The sequence below is a fragment of the Rhincodon typus genome, chromosome 9 (genome assembly GCF_021869965.1).
Source record: "Rhincodon typus isolate 14 chromosome 9, sRhiTyp1.1, whole genome shotgun sequence".
Classification (NCBI taxonomy): Eukaryota; Metazoa; Chordata; class Chondrichthyes; order Orectolobiformes; family Rhincodontidae; genus Rhincodon; species Rhincodon typus.
This window is the reverse complement of record NC_063340.1, coordinates 43,058,286-43,077,911: the sequence shown is the minus strand read 5'-3', so window position 1 is coordinate 43,077,911 and position 19,626 is coordinate 43,058,286. Positions and strand designations below refer to the sequence as shown.

At 40.7% G+C, this 19,626-nt stretch overlaps 1 protein-coding gene across 1 annotated transcript in view; it reads right to left on the bottom strand.

Moving 5' to 3' along the window:
- Window positions 1-325: 325 nt before the first annotated feature.
- Window positions 326-19,626, bottom strand: part of LOC125483996 (ribosomal protein S6 kinase alpha-5-like) — a 30,160-nt gene continuing 10,859 nt past the window's right edge. Inside the window, exons 2-4 of the mRNA XM_048600989.1 lie at window positions 6,156-6,227; window positions 1,350-1,568; window positions 326-366 (exon numbers count right to left, since the gene is read on the bottom strand). Of these exons, the coding sequence (XP_048456946.1) occupies window positions 326-366; window positions 1,350-1,568; window positions 6,156-6,227 (332 nt within the window). The remainder of the gene's footprint in view (window positions 367-1,349; window positions 1,569-6,155; window positions 6,228-19,626) is intronic.

The following is a 19,626-nucleotide window of genomic DNA, read 5'->3' as shown; positions in this document are numbered from 1 at the left end:
AAACATGTTTAAAAAGCAATGTCACCTTGAATAAAACAAAGAACTGCAGAAGCTGAAATCCAAACAAAAACAGAAACTGCTGGAGAAACTCAGCATGTCCGGTAACAGAGACAAAGTAGAGTTAGAGTTAATATTTCAGTCCAGTGTTCTGAAGAAGGGTCACCGAACCCAAAACATGAACTCGGATTTCTCTGCACAGATGCTGCCTGACCTTCCATGTTTATCTAGCAATTTCTGTTTTTGCCATACTTGATTACTTTACGAAGAGATGTGCAAAGGTCAATCGAATAGGACTTCCATCCTATTTTGCTCTCCCCTCCCATGTCTAACGAAGCAGAACATCTCTGAAAGAAGATGTATTACAGACTGCAAAATAACAGAAAGAAGAATCAGTGCCACAATAATATGAAGAGTAGCACCAGAGGTCCAAGATGATGGCGGAGAAGTGACATGGTGTCCAAGCTCCTGGCCTGGGGCTCGTCTGCTTCCATCTGTTTTCTTTGTTTCTTTTTACTTTTGCTCTTTGGAGGCCTTTTCGACATCTTAGCAGGGCAAGAGTGGACTTGGCCTCTCAAACATGTGCGGCAGGAGTTGGCTTCTCGGAGAGAGCAAGCCAGGGCTGAGGAGAGTGAGCCCTTGGAAAGCTTGTAACAGCAGTGACTATAGGCCCAGCAGAAAGAGACAGAGCATTGTAGCTTCGACGTTGGTGGGCGAAGCGCAGGACTCAAGGCGGTGGCGATGGCATCAGTTTTCAAGATGGCAACGGCAGTGATGGCAGGGCAGCCTCTGCAGTCAGCGGAGAAGGCAGCATCTGCACTCGGTGAGCGATGCGGTACGCCCAAAGCAGTACTCCTGGCTGATTGACGGAAGCAGTGCTTGCTTCAGTGGCTGTGTGGTAGGTCCAGTGTGGTGCTCCTAGTGGCACAGCAGTGGCAGTGGTCGTGGCCCTGGAGCGGGACTCTTGGAACGGACTGTGATAGGGGGGCATTGCTGGGCATGCAGCCCATTGTGGAGACAACCCCCAAAGTCGAGCGGAGCACAAGAACGGAGAAAGAAGTCTGTTTTCAGTTATATCTTAATATTTTCTGCAAGTCAAAATGGCGCCAGAGCATGGCGACATATTACACTCTTCACTATTTATTTGTTAAATGCAAGTGACAATAAACCATTCAATTCAATTAAAGAATTGTCAACATTTAAAATAGAATGTACTGAAGTACTAAGGAATCACTTCACTGCTACCAATGTACATCACAATGCAATTGTAAAGCAAAAGATTGGGGGAGAAATAAAAATGCACAAAATTTAGATGTAGATATTTTGAAAGGAATAGGACAAAAAGCTATTACCTAGTATAAGATGAAGCTTGGTGTCCGTTTGGAAAGCATAGTGCAACGTGACCAGAAAAGGAGACTGTCGAATATGTTCTAACACTTGCCGTTCTGTCTTGATGTGCTCAGTTGTTTTTGCTTTTTGTACAATGGAAGCCTTCTTAAGCACTTTCATTGCATAGAGTTTGTTTGCATCATGGCCACTAATTTTTCTAACCAGGAAAACTTTCCCATATGCTGTGAAAGTATAGTAAAACACAAGAATAAACAAGTTATTAATTGTAAAGCATCACTATTTTCTCCTAATAGTTGTTTAAAAATCCTAAATAGCAATCATTATAAAGTAAGATTTTGTGCCAGTCTTTACAAAAACATAATAGATAGGTAAGAATTTATCATAGATCACAAAGTCATAGAGCTTGTTAGGTCTTTAGTACGCTGCACCAAACTAGATTGGTCACTGTCACTCTTGAATTTGTAAAATGGCCTAAGGGAAATGCGCTTTTATTCTTCCTTCCTTGTACATTTTGGAAAAGCATTCAGCTTTCATACTCCATCTACACCAGTGCAAACATCAGAAACACAAAATACAAAGGGCTACTACCAAGAATTGACATCCAATCTACTCTGCAACACCGTATGTTTAGAACAGTAATGTTGTACTGTTAGGGTGCAAACATTTATTTTATTACAGATATTCAATGTTAAATTTTTGTGCAAAAATATATGTTTTGCCTCATTAATAGATTCATTGTAATATGTAGTTACTGTATTCAGTTTATACAGTTAATTTGAGAAATCTTGTGGCGCAATGGTAGTCTACCTTTTGGCCAGAAGACATGAGTTCAATCTCTATCTGCACTGGAGAATGTCATAACATTCCTGAATAGGTCAATTAAAAATATTTTTTAGGGCTCTTGTGGTGCAGTGGTGCTATTCCTAGCTCTGGGACAGGCCAGAGTTCAGGTCCTAACTGCTCCAGTGGTGTGTCATAACACGTTTGAACAGGTAGTTTGAAAATATCTACACATCCAACTTGTATAGGAGAAGCTATAATATGAAATCTATCCTATAACAAACTAATTCCTCTGTAGCATTAAAATGTTCCAATTGCAGTAATCTAATGCACTTCAGTTAATTGCAAGAGAGCTCTTGATATCTCAGCAATTATTTAGATAGTAGCTCACCCATGCAGATTACAAGGATTCTTTTTCCTGATTGCTCCCTGGCAATCCCTGCCAGGAATTCATGTATTTTGGCCTGAAGCAATTACTATGTCTCCTTGAGGTCAAATATCCTTAATAATCACTGACCAATAATGACCAATTGGGCAAAGTACTAGAATGCAGCTAGTGCCTGTCACACTGTTCCAGCAAAAAAAAGTAGCTGATTTAGCAATGGTGAGCATTAAAGTAATATTTGAGACATTTTTATTATCAGAAATGCATTTTAAAAAATTACACAATTGTTTTAATAGCTCGTTAAACTGGGCTCAGTTCAGAACAGTATAATTGGGTCTTTGTGCAACTGGGTTGTGCAAAAAAAAACACAGCCAGAGTCAGGCTGCTAAGCATTACTGATAATTTTTGCAGGAACTGTCCACATGCTGATACAAGGTGAAGATAGTTATTGTAATAGTCAAGTTAATCTTAAATTAATCTTTTGGAAGAAATTATCACACTGAAAGCATGTTCTGTAATTTAAAAAGATGCAGAAGATGTCCAAAGTTTTGTGAAAGGTATGTTTGCACTGAGTCAAGTATATACACCTGCAGTCTGATGAATGGGGTAGAAATATCTGAAAAATGGCATGTTCATCTCCACTTCTACTTGTAAGTAATTTCTCCCTCTGTTAACATTGACTCATGTCGTGTAAAAAAAACTTTATTCCCAGGCTCACTGCTAAGCATCACTGAAGCTCTAGAAGATCTTTTGAGATTTGACATGTCAATGAGTTGTCTCTTCCACACTCTGGTCAACTATTTGGACTTCTACATTTCACACTTTCAACTTCAGTAACTAATTACTGTCAGTGTGATGTAATTCAATTTTAAAGCTAGGACCTGATTAGTAATTCTCTTAAACTTTAGACTTCACCAACCTTTTGTAGTTGGGCTGAGAGATGGGAGGGCTTGTAAACTGACTGAGGAGTGTACCAGCAGGCAAATCTGACATCTTCCCTCTGCCTTGGGCACAACTGGAATGCCTGGCAACTAGGCAGCCAATGTGGCGATTAAGGGCCCAGTGAAAGACCAACTCCCATCACCACCGATATTTTAACAAAATGGACTAAAAGGGAGACCACAAGGGCCTCTTAGTGGGTTCTGGAATGGGAGGGTGTAGACAGTAGTCCTTCTTTATGATAGATCATGGCCCAATGAATGATCCCTCTGGTGACACCAACTGCCCCTGTGACCGTAGCCCTGGCCCCAGCTCATTACAGTAAGCTCAAACTTTGCTTCCTTCATCTTTTTTCTTGATTAGATAGTGGTCCTGATAGCAGCATTTTAATTATCCACTGCTGGTAAAAGGCTGCCCTGAGTCTTGCCATCAGGTGGTACAGGACCAACTCTCACTTCCTGTCCTGGCAATGAGAATTTTTCTATCATGGAAGAATTTAGCACTTTGTTTGCAACCTGGAAAAAAAGTCAGATCGAGAGGCAAATTGTCAGCCAGCATGCAAATGAGGGATAGAGATCGAAAGATCTGGGGTGCAATTGTAGGCCTTCTATGCAAGAAGGTAGGAACGATTGGAAGGCTGCATCCTACTATGTATATATAATTGAGTAATAGTTGATCTCATGTAAAAGTTGACCCCTGACCTTTGGGCAAATAAACCAAATAACTTTTACTTATTAATTGCTCACTACTGAAGTCAAACTTTAACTGGTGCTAATCTTCTCAATAACAGAATCATAGAATAGCACACCAATGAAGTTGGCTCTTTGGCTAAAGTTGATATGCACAGGCATATGCTATTCATGATCATCACCTGACTGGTCTTTGGTGAGGTCACACCATTCGCACCTTCTGAAGAGACAATTTTGCATAAAGAAAAAACATCAGATACACAGGCCAGTTCGAATTTAAAGCTGGTGAAACTGCAGAGCAAATAAATAATTGAGCAATTCAACAATTGAAACTCCTCTCACCCCACCCCTTGATACCAACCCAAAAAAAGACTACTTTGCACACAGCTCTTCGAGACTGTGCAGTCTGGACCTTCAGCAATGCTCCCCAGCTCCCTGAGGCTGTTGGTCCCCGACTGGCTGGCACCCTGAGTCAGGGAGGGTCTTCAGTGGTGACTCTCCTGATTGGGCAAGAAACTTGCTAGACAAGTGTGCTATTCTATGATTCTGTGGATGAGAAGGTTAGCACCAGTTTATGTTCGACTTCAGCAGTAATTAGTAAGTACAAGTTATTTGGGTTATTTCTCCAAAGGCCAGGGGTCAATTTTTACTTGAGATCATCTATTGCTCAAATATATATATACACTGTGGGACGCAGCCTTCCAATCTTTCCTACCTGCTTGTCTAAAAGGCCTATGATTGCACCCCAGATCTTCTGATCTCTACCCCTCATTTGCATGCTGGCTGACAATTTGCCTTTCAATCTGCCTCAGTACTTATTTGGTGCTTGATCAGGTCAGCGTTCTTGCTGGTGGAATGGGGATTAAGTGCTTAGGGCAACACTTGGCACACAGAGCACTAAACCTACACTGAAGTCTCAGGCACTTTTGACTTTTATACAAGAATATACATTAATTGTGGACTCTTGTGATACAGCAGCAGTGTCCCTACCTCTGGGCCAGGAGGCCTGAGTTTAAATTCCAACTGCTTCAGATGTGTAATACAACATGTCAGAACAGGCTGATTAGAAATATCTAATGTTAATTGTCGGGAGTTGCGAAGCAAATATTCTGTAAGGGCATCTTTATTCAGGATGCAGTAGTTTTCAAGTCCCTTCAGCCACTGGGTGTCCGAAAACCAAGAAAACATGATGTGAGTTAACTTAAAAATAGCACATTAAATAGGCGGCATTAAATATTTAAATCTTTTGCCTGCCTAACTTGTCCCATCTCTATATAAACTGAAGTTAATGGTTAGAGTCATGATTCAGATTAACATTTTAACATCTCACATGATCCAACCCACCCAATTTTGGATTTCTCCCCTTAATGTTTCACTAATGTATCATAAGGAAAGGAAATTCCTTTTAACAAGCATTCAACTTGAACTATTTGCAAACCTCACTCAGGTGGTATTAATATTTACTTGTGAGATAAAGCTACGGATGCCCTGCAGCCATACTAGTTTGAAAACACACAATCTCGTCTGATCTCGCAAGCTAAGCAGACTGGGGCCTGGTTAGTACTTGGACGGGACACTGGCTAAGTTTACCAGGTGGGGAAGAAAAAGGCCCTCTTGTGGCACAGTGGCAGTGTCCCTACCCCTGCACCTGGAGGCCCAGGTTCAAGTCCCACCTGCTCCAGCGATACATAATAACATCCCTAAACAGGTTGATTAAAATATTTTTAAAAAACTACAGTTGCTGACCACATCACCATCAAGTGAAATCCTATTCTCCCCTCATAAAAATACATGCAGTTCCTGCAGAGATCACGCATAATGATTAGGAGCACATTATTGTCTGATTTTTCCTTGCCTAGCCCAGTGGCACAAATTGACCTGAACAGATCAGTATATTCAGTACAAAATGCAGGTTGAACTTGGAATGGTTCATTATTTGTGGTTTGTTAAGCCATTTTTTTTTTAAAGCACAAAACAAACAAACAGATACAAAAGAAGCTTCAGCTAAAACTCACCTCCTGTTCCCAGAACTTTCAGTAGCTCAAAGTTTTCTAATCCAACTCTTTCTCTATGTCCAGTGAGGTTAGCTGCCAATTAAAAGTACAGGATGAAAATAGCAATATAGAACACAGCAATTCAGTTATTCACAAAAAAAAATAAATGTGGTAAGACTGTTGATCCATTTTTCCCCACACTGTTATCAAGATGGAAAACTTTCTCTTATGAAATGTGAGGTATTGACATACACCATCCTCAGAATACATTTGCTTTATGACCCAGGTTCTGGTCTATGATTTTCAAGTAGGAGTTGCATTTAAAGATTTATATGGTGTTCCATGTGGAGATCTAAACTGTGGGGATATTGAGAACAGAGCCTGAATTCAATGTAATCAAGGCAGAGACTGGCTCAAAAGGTAAAACCATCAGGAAGGGAAATAACTTGGAGTAAGGAAACTGCTATGAAGGCCAAAAGTAACAGATGATAGGAAGGGCTCTCCATAGTCAATAATACTACAAATTAGAAGACACAGAGCAGACACAACTTATAGCTCCTGCTTTGTGCAGAATTGACCATGGGATGTAATTACATGAATTTTGATGAGCCTTTTTCTATATTTCTGTCCAAACTCAGCTATATATCACCAAACTCAACTGCCAACTGGGCAGAGTTCTCAACGCAATTAAAATAAACATAATTCATGCTATTTAACTTTAAAAAGCACATCATCCAAACTCACTGCTATGTCACCGACATCCTGCCCTCTCAATGGTTTCCTATTACATCACGGAAGGTCAGCGTCACTATCTGCTAAACCTGCTCAAATGACATTATGCTCTGCATCATCAGTCAGTAGTAAAATAGTCCGTGGCATCTGCACTACCAAAGGTACCTAGAATGATGGTGTCAACTGCGGTCCTTCTCAACTCCCACCTCAATCTCATTCTGAAATATGGTTTGGTGGAGGCTAAGAATGGCATGACCATGGTTCTTCTGCTTTCCATCAGAATTGCCACTTACCTCGGACCAATCCTCCCCTTATACATCCAGATTCCCTAGAGGTGGTGTTGGCAGGACAGCTTTAGGTCAACTAGGATTAAGAGGAAGATAAACTTCATGGCAGCAATGAATAGTCACCATCACTTGATCTGACACCCACAGTCATTGCAGTTACCAGCACTGCATGAACTTCAGAGCCTAATCTTGAGTCAGAATCTGTGTTATTCAGCCATCGGGCAAGACTGCACTACAGCCAGGAACTTTGCCAAATCCCCAGAGGGTGAGGTATCAAGTATGTTACGATGTTGCAGAGAACTCATGATGATTTTGAAAGGGCAACATAAAAATGGAATGCAGATGATGATGGACAAAAAAGAAGTTTGGTGTATTACTGTCAAAGAGCTTAGTGGAACCTGGCTCTGGTGTGACAGAGCTTGGAACCTACCCTTTCCAATTTCCACATGGTGATGGCTAATTGCATAGTAGCACTAGTGCACAAATCCATGGAGCAATTCCATTGCAACACGAGAAAAAAAGCCTCCCATTGTCTCAGTGATCTAGTGGTAACTGAAATCAAGGTCACAAGATCCAAACTTGGCTGCATTGCAAGTTCACACTCGACACCATGGGTGCAGATCTCCATGCTCAAACAGGTCCATATTTTTTAACAGCAGTCCAGCAACCTGCCCTTCAGCAAATTACCAAGACTGGTGAGCTGCCACCATGTGACAGCAGGAGCGACAGAGTGACCTCAACACGAAGACATTCATCGTATCCAATATCCTGTAACCTCTCAGCCAGCCAAAACTGCTCTACCCATGGTAAAGGTGGCGCAATCTGAATCTAGGCCCTCAACGCCTAAAGATGCTTGACTGCATCATGGATGGTCATTCACAATTCCGCACACACAAAGTCAGCAGACTTTCACAGACATATCACAATCACAGAGATAGCATTGCATTGGAGCACTAGGACAAGGAACCACACCTCCAAGACAGGCACAAGAGCTACTGTTGATGGAATTAGATGGTGTTGTAAGATAAAGATGCTTTATGCAGATTTGTGTTTGTCCTTCATTTAATTAATTTATTGAATGTGGGCATTATTAGCTGGGTCAGTATTTATTGCCCATTGCTAGTTGCCTTTGAGAAGGTGGTGATGGTAAGCTTTCTTCTTGAACTGCTGCAATCCATTTGGCGGAGGTACGTCCACAATTCCATGCAAGATGGAGTTTCAGGATTTTACCACACCAACTCTGAAAGAATAGATATATATTTCCAAGTCTAGATGGTGAGTAGTTTGGAGGGGAAATTGAAGGTGATGATGTTCCCATGCAACTTCTGCCTTTAATCTTCTGACAGAATTGGTTATAGGTTTGGAAGTGCTGTCTAAGGAGCCTTGACGAACTACATCAGTGCATCTTGTAGATAGTACACATTGGTGCTACTGTGCGCTGGTGCTGGAGGGAGTGAATACTTGTGGATGTGGTGCCAATCAAGTGGCTGCTTTGTTCTGGATGGTGTCAGGCTTCAGTGCTGTTGGAGGTGCACTCATCCAGGCAAGCGGGGGACATTCCAGGACAGAGATAACAAGGTGTAGAGCTGGATGAACACAGCAGACCCAGCAGCATCAGAGGAGCAGGAAGGCTGATGTTTTGGAGAAGGGTCTAGGCCCGAAACGTCAGCCTTCCTGTTCCTCTGATGCTGCTTGGCCTGTTGTGTTCATCCAGCTCTACACCTTGTTCTCTCAGATTCTCCAGCATCTGCAGTTCCTACTATCTCTGGAACATTCCAGGACAGTCTTGATTTGTGCCTTGTAGACGGTGGACAAGATTTGAGGAGTCAGGAGTGGAGTTACTCACTGCAGGATTCCTAGCGTCTGACCTCTTATAGGGGCAGTATTTACAAAGCTCAGTTCAGTTGTTTTGAATGATAACACCCCAATGTTGTTGCGGAGGATTCAGCGATGGTAAAGACTTGACTATCAAGGGATGATGCTTAGATATCCTCTTGTTGGAGACGGTCATTGTCTGGCAATGTGTGGTGGGAATGTTATTTTCCAATTGTCAGCACAAGCCTGGATAATGTCTAGGTCTTACTGTATTTGGGCACAAATGGCTTCAGTATCTGAGGAGTCAAATTAGAGCTGGAAGTTGGGTAAGCAGGCAGTGTGATCGGATGGAATGGTGTTTGCTTGGTGAAGTTAATTCAGTGGAAGTAGATTCTCAATACGCTTTCTTAAATGTGTACAGTTGCATGGAATCCATAGTGCCTCCTCCTTTTCCCAAGATAGCCTTCCTAATAATAACTGAATGGACGTAATAGTCAGGACGAAGCAGATTACCACAATCTTGGAGATCTTGTTTGCCATGCACTGTGCAAGCCCCCCGAACATTTTTGGCAGTGGAAGCATGATTTCAGGAAGTTTACTGCCTGCTCTATTAGGTATGAGTTACTCCATGGTTTTTAATTATAAGTCTGCTTGAGTTGTGAGATAGCAGAAGGGAACCCTAAGACATATATAATATGTAATTTTGTCTCTCAGCAGTCAGTCTCCAGCTCTTCTGGAAGGCCCAAAGATGGTGGGTAAGACAAGCCGGTGCAGAATGGGAAACATCATGGCATGCATCCACAAAGATGAAAGCTTTACTGCAGCCACACAATAATGGAATGCTAGATCATCTTTTGATGAAAAGTTGGCATGTTGCTTGGTATAGTTTGTTTTAAAAAAACAGGTTTCAAAAACACTAAAGACATTTTCAGGTTTATGAAATTGGAAGTTTAACGGCGCACCAGTTCTAAATACTTTGCAGACTTGTTGACTCTGTGGTGGCTTTTGAAGCAGGGATCCACAATGGAAAATTTACTTGACAAATCCAATGTCCTTTCTGGTAAAAGATGATCCATCAATCCAAAAAACGTGAGCTGCCCTGGCCTGCTTCAATCAGTTTGAATTTGAATTAAGCAGCAGACATCACTGGTCAGAACCATAAGCTGAAGAAATTTTAATTTAAAATTATTGGCTAACTTGTATTAAGAGGTTCAAATTAAGCAATTAATTTCCAATGGAAGGTAGTTTGATTTAAATCAATAATTTTAAGCTGCTTTTATTCAGAGCAAGAATAATAGATTGCAATTGGATACTTTGTAAATGCATTAATATTTCTGCTTTATACAACATAAAGATAACGTATGATTTTGAACATTATTGATTATGCGTGGGTAGGAATTCTAAAAACTCTGATTGGATGACAGAAAGTTAACAGGTTATCTGATTGCATAAAGTATAGATTTCACATTACTACTGATGAATACAATAGAACAGTGGCAGATGGAATTTAACCCCAATAAATGTGAAGTGATGCACTTTAGAAGGTTAAAAATTTGTCTGCCTCAGCCTCGAATATATTTAACAACACAGCCTCGACAGCCTTCTGTGGTAATGAATTCCACAGATTCACTATCCTGAGAGAAGAAATTCTGCGTCATCTCCATCTTAAGTGGGCATTCCCTTATTCTGAAAAGATATTATTCCTGAAGGAAAAGGGATCCTATCTTTCCATTTTGCATTCAGTAGACCTCTGGTCCAAATACAGATATCAGATCTTAATTAAATCCTCCATTTTCTTATAGAATGGCGTAGGTAGGTGCAGGGTAGCTAGGCCAGTGTTGAGGTAAGATCACTGGTCCCAGACTTTCCCACAAGAGGAAACAAACTCTCTGCATCTACATTATCAAGCCCCCTAAGAATATTTAATATTTTAATAATGTTCTCCCTCATTCTCCTGAACTCCAATGAATACAAGGTCAACCTACGTAACCTCTCAAAAAAATTGCTCCATACCCAGAATCAAATTAGTGAATCTTCTCTGGATTGCTTCCAATGCAATTATGTATTTCCTTTGGTAAGAAGACCAAAACTATTTGCAATATTCAAGATCGGACCTGACTAGTGCTTGGCACAGTTTCAGCAAAATCTTCCCATTTTTATATTCCATTCTCTTTGAAATGAAAGGTCAACATTCCATTTGCCTTCCCTCCTAACTGCTGAACTTGGATGCTGGGTCTTTGTGATTCACGTGCAAGGACCCCAAATACTCTCTGGTGCAGCTTTCTTCAATCTTTTCCCATTTAAACAATATTCAGTTCTCTAATTCTTCCTGCCAAAGTACATAACCTCTTAATTTTTCCTAATTTCATTCCCAAAAGATTTGTCTTTAAGTTTTTTGACTATATATGCCTAGTTCTAGACTTTCCAACTAGCATAAATACTTTCTTCCAATCTGTCCCCTTTAATGTATTGAAAAATTAAGCAAACCATCCCATTGCCTTTTAAATTCAAAAGAATACAACCTTAATTTCTGTAATAAAAACTGAAACTGCTAGGAAAACTCAACAGATCTACTAGCATCTGTAGATACAGAGAAAAATAATTAATGTTTTGAATTGAATACAAGTTGATTAATTTCTGAAGAAGTTCCCTGAACAGGCTAGGAATGCTGAATAAATTTAGATTCTTGAAAAGCAAGGGACTGAAAGGAGGGTATAAGTGGGAATGAGGAGTAAATCAGGTCAGCCATGCACTTAGAATAGAGGGTCCATCCTGACCCCAATTTTGTGTACTTTCATTCCTAGCATCTGTAGTATCCTGCTTTTAATCCTGGATTCTGAAATCACTCCCTTATAATTTAATCCTTGGAATCCAAGTGTCATGTTGGTAACTCTATGCTGCATTCTAAGGCCTGCATATCTTTTTTGAAGTGTAGCAGATTGGTACAGGTATTTGGAGAAATGGCAATGCCTTTAATCAGAATCAACCACCTCATCAGGTGTGGTGCCCGACAGCATTTACAGTGCAGGCTGGCATTAGACGGCAGAGGCAGGTGAAGCACTGAGGTACCCTGCCACAAGGTTATAACCACTCTTTTGCCCAGGCCCCAAGCCTCTCTTAAACAAGTTCTGAAGAAGGGTCCCAACCCAAAACGTCAAATTTCTCATTCCTCTGATGCTGCCTGGCCTGTGTTCCTCCAGCTCCACACTGTGTTGACTCTGACTCCAGCATCTGCAATTCTTGCTATCTCCCAAAACCCATCCCTTCTGCTGAGGCCACAACGATACCCCTGGACTTGCATAAAGTCCAGCCAGCATCAGCTCCTCTTTTTCAAGGACTGTAATCCCAGCACAGGCTACCACTTGAACTAGGTGCCGCTCTCCAGATTAGGGCAGAACTTTCGACCTTAGCCAATCAACAGCTCTGAGTGTTAAGAGCCTACAGAACATCGGGCATCAGTGGAGGGTGTGTTCCTGGTCAACTCTTCAAATGTGGATTGGAGAAACCTTCCCATCTAAAACAGCCTGCTCATGGTGGTTTCCTGAATGGTGGAATACTGGGAAATGTTGGTTTTAAGGAACCTAGGTACCCTTGTGCATGAGTGAGAGTTGTCATGTGGGTGCACCAGGCAATTTAGTGCATAAGGTGTTGGATTGCAGGATGAGTGGAGCAAAAGAATTTAAATGCCCTGCTGAAATTATATGGGAGCTTACTGGAGTACTGGCTTTAGCTTTTCTCTCCTTGCCTAGGAAGCGCAATATTTGCTTTGGAGGGCACACCACAGAGGTGCTAGTAGGTTAGACATGCTCCAACAGTACAATGTTGCTTGTATTTTGTCCTCTTGCTAGAAATACTTGTAAGATGGCTGCCTTCATGAAGTGTTTTATGGCAGAGGTCACATGACTACAGTTAGACAGGAAACATGTTACTATAGTATTGCATTGCCATCCAAACATCCTACTTATTATTATTATACAAAAGAAACTCCATGCACTATCACTTACATCTTGATTTTCCCAGATTATCAACTGTGCATGCAATCTCAGATGTTAGCAGTTTGTTATTCTAGTCAATATCTGCTTTTGCATATTCCTTAAATCATATGGGTCTCTTAAATGGTATGCATGTGTGCTGTTGTTGGCTGTTCATCTGAGTAATGTTCCTTCACTAGTGAGTGTCATTCTCAAAATAAAAATCACTCATTGTTGTCACAGTAATTGTTCCATTTCCGTTGTTTGTGGTCTGGGACCACTGGTGAATCTGCAGTTTGTGAAGATAGGGAGTTCATAGCTTCCTGACTGGCTGCTTGTAGTGGAAGAAAAGCTTCACTAGTGGCGCATATTTGTCACAATATGAGCATACATCTTTTGTTGCTCACATTGGCCACATTTAAATTGACGTGACAACTGCTTTACACAAGTCCAAGTAATTAATTGGACTGACTCTTGTTGACAGCATTGAAGGTTTGCAGCCTGACTGGCTCTCCAAAACTCAACTCCGATGTTCAACAATACTCAACATTGCCAATAGTTTAGCATTTTGTTAACATGGAATTAGGCTTGCTGCCACTTCACCTTGATTTTGGTCACACACTTCTGTTACTGGCTTCAGTAGCTGTCTACTATTGGAAGAGTAGTTTGGGTGCAGTGTGGCATTAGCCTTTACACTGGACTACTCTCCACATCTTTGGAAGGTATGCTTCTACATTTGAAGATTGGATCATTTATACCAGTGCTGGATTTGATCAATTTCTTTATGATTTGGTTCACAACTTGAACTTTCCAAACCTTTTCAAAGTAACTAAATTCTTCACTCATGAACTGATGGCCATTGTCCCTCATCACCATAAGACACAGAAGCAGATGTAGACCATTCAGCATAGAGTTTGCTCTGCCATTTATTGATATCATAGCTGATCTGATAATCTGGAATGTTTTAAAATCTGAGGTGTGCTTTCAGGCATTCCAAAATTTCACTAGTAGTGGAGATCAGGTGGTCTAATTTTCTTCTTTAGCAGTCCCTCAGAATTGAGGGTGACTTGCTTCCACTCCAGGGGCATGGTGGGTTCTGCAATGGCTGATTAGTTCAATCCTAAAGCCCAGATTCTGCCACAGATGGGGCAGGTGACGGCTGATGAGACAAGTGGGCAGGACATTCTGGTTTCTCTGCAGTCTTTCTGCTGCACGCCCTTGGCCTCCACATGCCCCAGTGGTGATGCTCAAAGTGGTTGGCGCCTTCTCTTTCCTTCTTCTCCAGTTTGTGCATTCTAGGGAGAGCAATTCCCAAGTGTCAGTGGGGATGTTGAATTTGTTTAGGGTGACTTTCAGATGTTCTTTTAGCATTTCCTCTGCCCTCCTAGTGATCACTTATTAATGGAAGGGCTCAAGTAGAGCACTTAGAGTCTTGGCCAGGCATGCGGACAACATGGCCCACCAATTATAGTTGGTCGTACATGACCGGTGCCTTGATACTGGAGTATTGGCCTGGGAAAGGATGCTCACATTGGCATGCCAATCCAGTCGGTGGATTTGCATGATTATACGAAAGCAGCGCTGGCGATTACTTTCCAGGGATTTGAGGACATACAGGACAGTGGGGACCATAGCTACTCTGTAGATAAGCTTGATGCTGCATTTAAGGTATCAGATTTCGAACACCCTGACCCTCAGGTGTCGGAAGGCAACACTGGAGCATTGATGAAATCCAACATCAATTCCAATGTCGGCTCACGCCAAACAAAAAGCACTGTTCTCTAAAATCAGTGTCACTAGTGATGACAATTCTGAAGTATTAAGATGTTAATGATGAAATCACCTTGCAGATTGATACTAATGAGACAGAACTCGGAGCAATCCTTATGCAGGAAGGATGACCAGTTGTATTTGCTTCCAAGGCATTAATACAAATTGAATGATGCTATGCTCAGATCAAGAAAAAGAGTACCTAGATACTGATACACTAGCAAGAACTGATTATCTTTTCAACATTAAAGAGTAAAAGAGATCTATTCTGAGCTTCATCAGTGATCTCACTGAGATGTTATGTGTCGTCAGTTGCTCTCCAACTTGTTTAGCCTGATACTCACTGCAAACATTTTACAGACTGATGTGGTTCTTAATGTCATTGCTCAAGTTTGGCCAATATAATAAAACCCTTACAATTCTGACTTGACTCAATTCCTTGGCTTGAATGGATGCACTTCAGCATTACCTGTCTTAACTCCTTAGGGCAAATCACTATTTCCTTTGTTCAAGATGTCACCTTGGGCTTCCAACTGATCTCTTTACAGGCTAGAAATGCTTACGATCACTAAAGTGTCGGTGATGCTCTCAGGCCATTCTTTTATCAATAATTCTAACAGCACTTGGAGAGTTGCATCTCAATGGGTAGTTCACTTGATTTGAGCAAAAAAGCTGCTTGTCTGTCCGATTTAATATCACCGCATGATTTCCCAGAGGCTATTGAGCTGCTACTTCATATTGTGAAATCTTCTAGACCCACTGTGTTGCAGCAATCCTTACTTTCTTTGGAAGAAGTATTCCTCTCAATAGCACATCAGTAACATACATCTGTGTTCATTGTTTGTATGTCATGCCCAGCTGGTACCTCTGTAGCAGGAGTAACATTCTTTGCATACACTTTGGTAGAGATAGGGCTAATTCAAAGAAAATGGCTTGTCACTTTCTTCCAAAGATGTATTAATGATTTTTGGGATTTGAATGAAGTGTTTTTGATGTCACTGCATAACTGATGTGTTTGATTTTTGCAATTAAAAATGCCTATTGTTTTTCTGGCTCAGCTTCAGGTACATCCAGTGAGCTCTTTCCATAAGTTCAAACTAGATATTGATCAGTTCAGTGAAGGCTTCTTCCATGGTGTCTCCACATCCATAAAGCTAACAGTTTCAATTCTGGATAGACCAGGCTATTTCACACGGTCTGCATTGATACTCTTCTAGAACAGTGAAAATGCCAAAAGGCAAGTGCAACATCTGTATCTTCTGAATGACATCCAGAATATAGAGTTAAAAAGTTGCTGTTTTGATCCATCTTCACTTAGCAGTATTCACTCTTTGCATGGAGGGTAATAAATATTTTTGCATTGGCAAATTGTGGTAAAATTCCATTGATGGCTAGCATGGAGTAGCAAGACCTCATCAGAACTTCATTTAGATCCTTCAAGACCATGTATACTCTCAGCTTTCCAAGTTCTTTCACTGCCAATCCATTCTATAGGAGTTGTCACTTCCTTGATTATTCCCTTTTTTGCCTCCAATTCCTCCATCTTGCCTTTCAGGCTGACCTTAAGAACAGTTGGAGCTTTCCTCAGAAATGCTGCATTGGTCTTACATTCTCTTCCATGAGATAATATTACCCAGAAAGACATCTCAAATTCTGTATATACATCACTGTATTCCTCTAGGATCTGTTCCCTGGTCATTGCTTTAATATGCTGCACATGTTACAACTCTCCTTTAGCAAGTTGAGGGTCATTTGTCTAAGCATTTAACTTGCTCTGGCTGAGATGAGTGGTTTTTGTTTGCCATCTATGATCTGGAATTCCATATTTTCAGTCTCGTCCTCATATTAGGATCTCAAGAGTAATTTGTCTTTTTGGATTGAACGTGATGCCATTTACCTAGCTTCAAATTTGCTTTTGAATGGTTTTATTTTGAATCATAATGTTGAGCCACTTTGTGCAGGTCAGTAATTTTGCATCACACGTTTATCTGACACTTTATTTTTACTTGATGCTCTCCTTCTGCAATCATCTCTCCACAATCCCATCCATTTATCACCTCTTGATCTGACAGAGCCAACCTGTTAAAGGTATAGCACGATTCATTAGAATCTTCAACTGACATCTCTCCAGTGGCCATCCAGATCAATTTGGGCTTGCTGTGCTTCCTTCCTTTGAAACACAAATGCAAAATGATTTAACTTCTTGCAAGAAAAAATACTGTTTTATGGTTTGAGATAGTTGGAACTGCCAATGCTGGAGTCTGAGATAACATAATGTTACAGTTGTACAAGTCATTGGTGAGGCTGCACTTGGAGGATTTTGTACAGTTTTGGTTACCCTGTTAAAGGAAAGACATGGTTAAACTAGAAAGCACGCAAAGATGATTTACGAAGATGTTGCCAGAACTAGTAGGCCCGAGTTATAGGGAGAAGTTGGCCAGAATAGGACTTTATTCCTTGGAATATAGGAGAGTGAGGGGTGACCTTATTGAGGTGTATAAAATCATGAGGGGCATAGATAGGATGAATGCATATAGTCTTTTTTGCAGGGATAGCTAATTGAAAACTAGAGGGCATAGGTTTGAGGTGAGAGGGGAAAGATTTAAGAAGGACTTCAGGGGCAACTTTTTCACGCAGAGAGAGTGGTGGGTATATGGAATGGGCTGCCAGAGAAAGGGTCTGAGGCAGGTACAATAGCAACATTTAAAAAAACGTTTGGATAGGTACATGGATGGGAAGGGTTTAGAGGTATATGGATCAAATGCAGGCAATTGGAACAACCTGAATGGGCATCATAGTCAGCATGGACCAGTTTGGACTGAAGGGCTTGTTTCCATGCTGTATAACTCTGACTCTGTAACTGCATTAACACAGTTTATAGAATCCTGTGAATTTGAGCAACAAGAGGTAATCTAATTAAAGAAGAATTGTTTTGGACATAAGAGATTTTGCAGTGAAACCATGTGAGGAGAAACTTGCTCTCAGGAAAACAATTGACGTGTGCTAAAACGTTGAGATTGTAAATCAATAGTTAGAGCATATGGCAGATCAGACCAATGTTTGTATTTGACCTTGTAGACATTTTCAAGCCAAAGGAGCGGAAAGATCATAAACAAAAGATGCAAATACTCAACAGAATATAATAAAGGAAAATAAACCATATCCAGGGCAAACAACAAACCATAAAGTAGATAACAAGGTGTGGAGCTGGATGAACACAGCAGGCCAGGCAGCATCAGAGGAGCAGGAAAGCATCTCAGCAAAACAAAGGAACTGAATAATTTCAAACACTCACTTGCATGAGCAGGAATGAAAATAATATTCTCATAATAAACATACAAAAAATACGCACTAATTAAGATTTTCAACATCAACTCACTACTAGCTAGTCATCCTATAGGTGCCTGATGATTGCAATAAATTTCACTGTTCTTTTTGAACGCAGGCTTGCTGCAAGCAGAATCCAATTCCACAAACCTCAATGCTGAAAAATTCACTTAGCTCATAAAATGTATAACTGACAAAATAAAGTATTGCGATCTATTTCTGCTAATATGCAAAAAAAAAAGCACTGTCATGATTCACTGAAGTGGTAATTAAAAGAATAGAATTTGTGAACTGAAAGGGAAGAGAACGAGAGCAATCCAAAACAAATGCCACCAACTTGCAGTATCCATATTTTCCTCTGTCTCAAATGAATTATCTGCTCTTCCTTTAGAAAGTTACACAATGGCTTCCTCCTCAAATACTCCCACTGGTAATGCATATAATCCAAAATGTCTGCATTTTCTTCCCAACTTTTCTTTTTACTTAAAATAATTTTAAGTTAATGGTTCCTTAGCAAAGGCACACCAACCAAATGAAAACAAGCCTTTCCCTATTTACCTCATGAAATCCCAATCTAAATTATTGCTTGGGATTCCATACTCCAATGAAAGTAATTCCAGTATTTCATGTCTTCTGTGCAACTATAGTTTCTCATCTTCGGTATGGTCTATAATGAACACCCACTACTGTACACAATGCCTTGTCTATGCCAGTGAGTTCAAATTTGCACAGAGTTCTCTAATTGTGCACTGATCAATATCTCTGCAAATGCATTACCTCTTTGCTCTGGTACTATATGGCTTTATTTTATAAAATCAGCAGACTCACTGAAGTCAAGAAATTGTACATGTTTTCACCAATAAATCTTCCTGCTTCCCTTCAGCTTTCAGCATTTTTACACTGAGTTTATATTCATTCCTAAAAATATTACAATAATAACAAGTTATGTTTTAGGGCTTTTTCTAGATATTCTACACAAGCTTAGCTTCAATTACCACTTCTACAGGTGCCCTAAAACACAAAATATACCTCCATTTGTCTAATAACTAGCTATAGGATAGTAAGACACAAATGATTATACAGTCATCTCTTACCACTATTTGTAATGCATCACATCCCATTCAAAGATGGTAAGAACTGCCGATGTTGGAGTCAGAGATAACAGTGTGGAGCTGGAGGAACACAGCAGGCCAGGCAGCGTCAGAGGAACAGGAAAGCTGACGTTTCGGGTCGGGACCCTTCTTCCTGAAAACAGAAGGCGTCCTTTACAGGTCTGGGAGGGGAAGGTTCTGAAATGAGGTATGGTTGATTGTAGTGCCAGAAGATGTCAGCACATTACTGAGAGCATGTGCTTGAGGATCCATAGAGAAAGCCGTTTTTGGAGGCTCTGGATGTTGTTTATGTAGAGGTCATCGCAGTCAAGGCCAAATTGGGATGGACTGAATGTAGATTTGAGTCCATTGGGGATGATCCGGTTTCGTAGGCAGGTACTGAGAAAGGAGATGTGGTTGTAGTACCTGATTTGTTTGAGTATGTGGTCAACGAGTTTCAGGGCCGAAGAGATTACCAGAGGGTTGCAGTGGGAGAGAG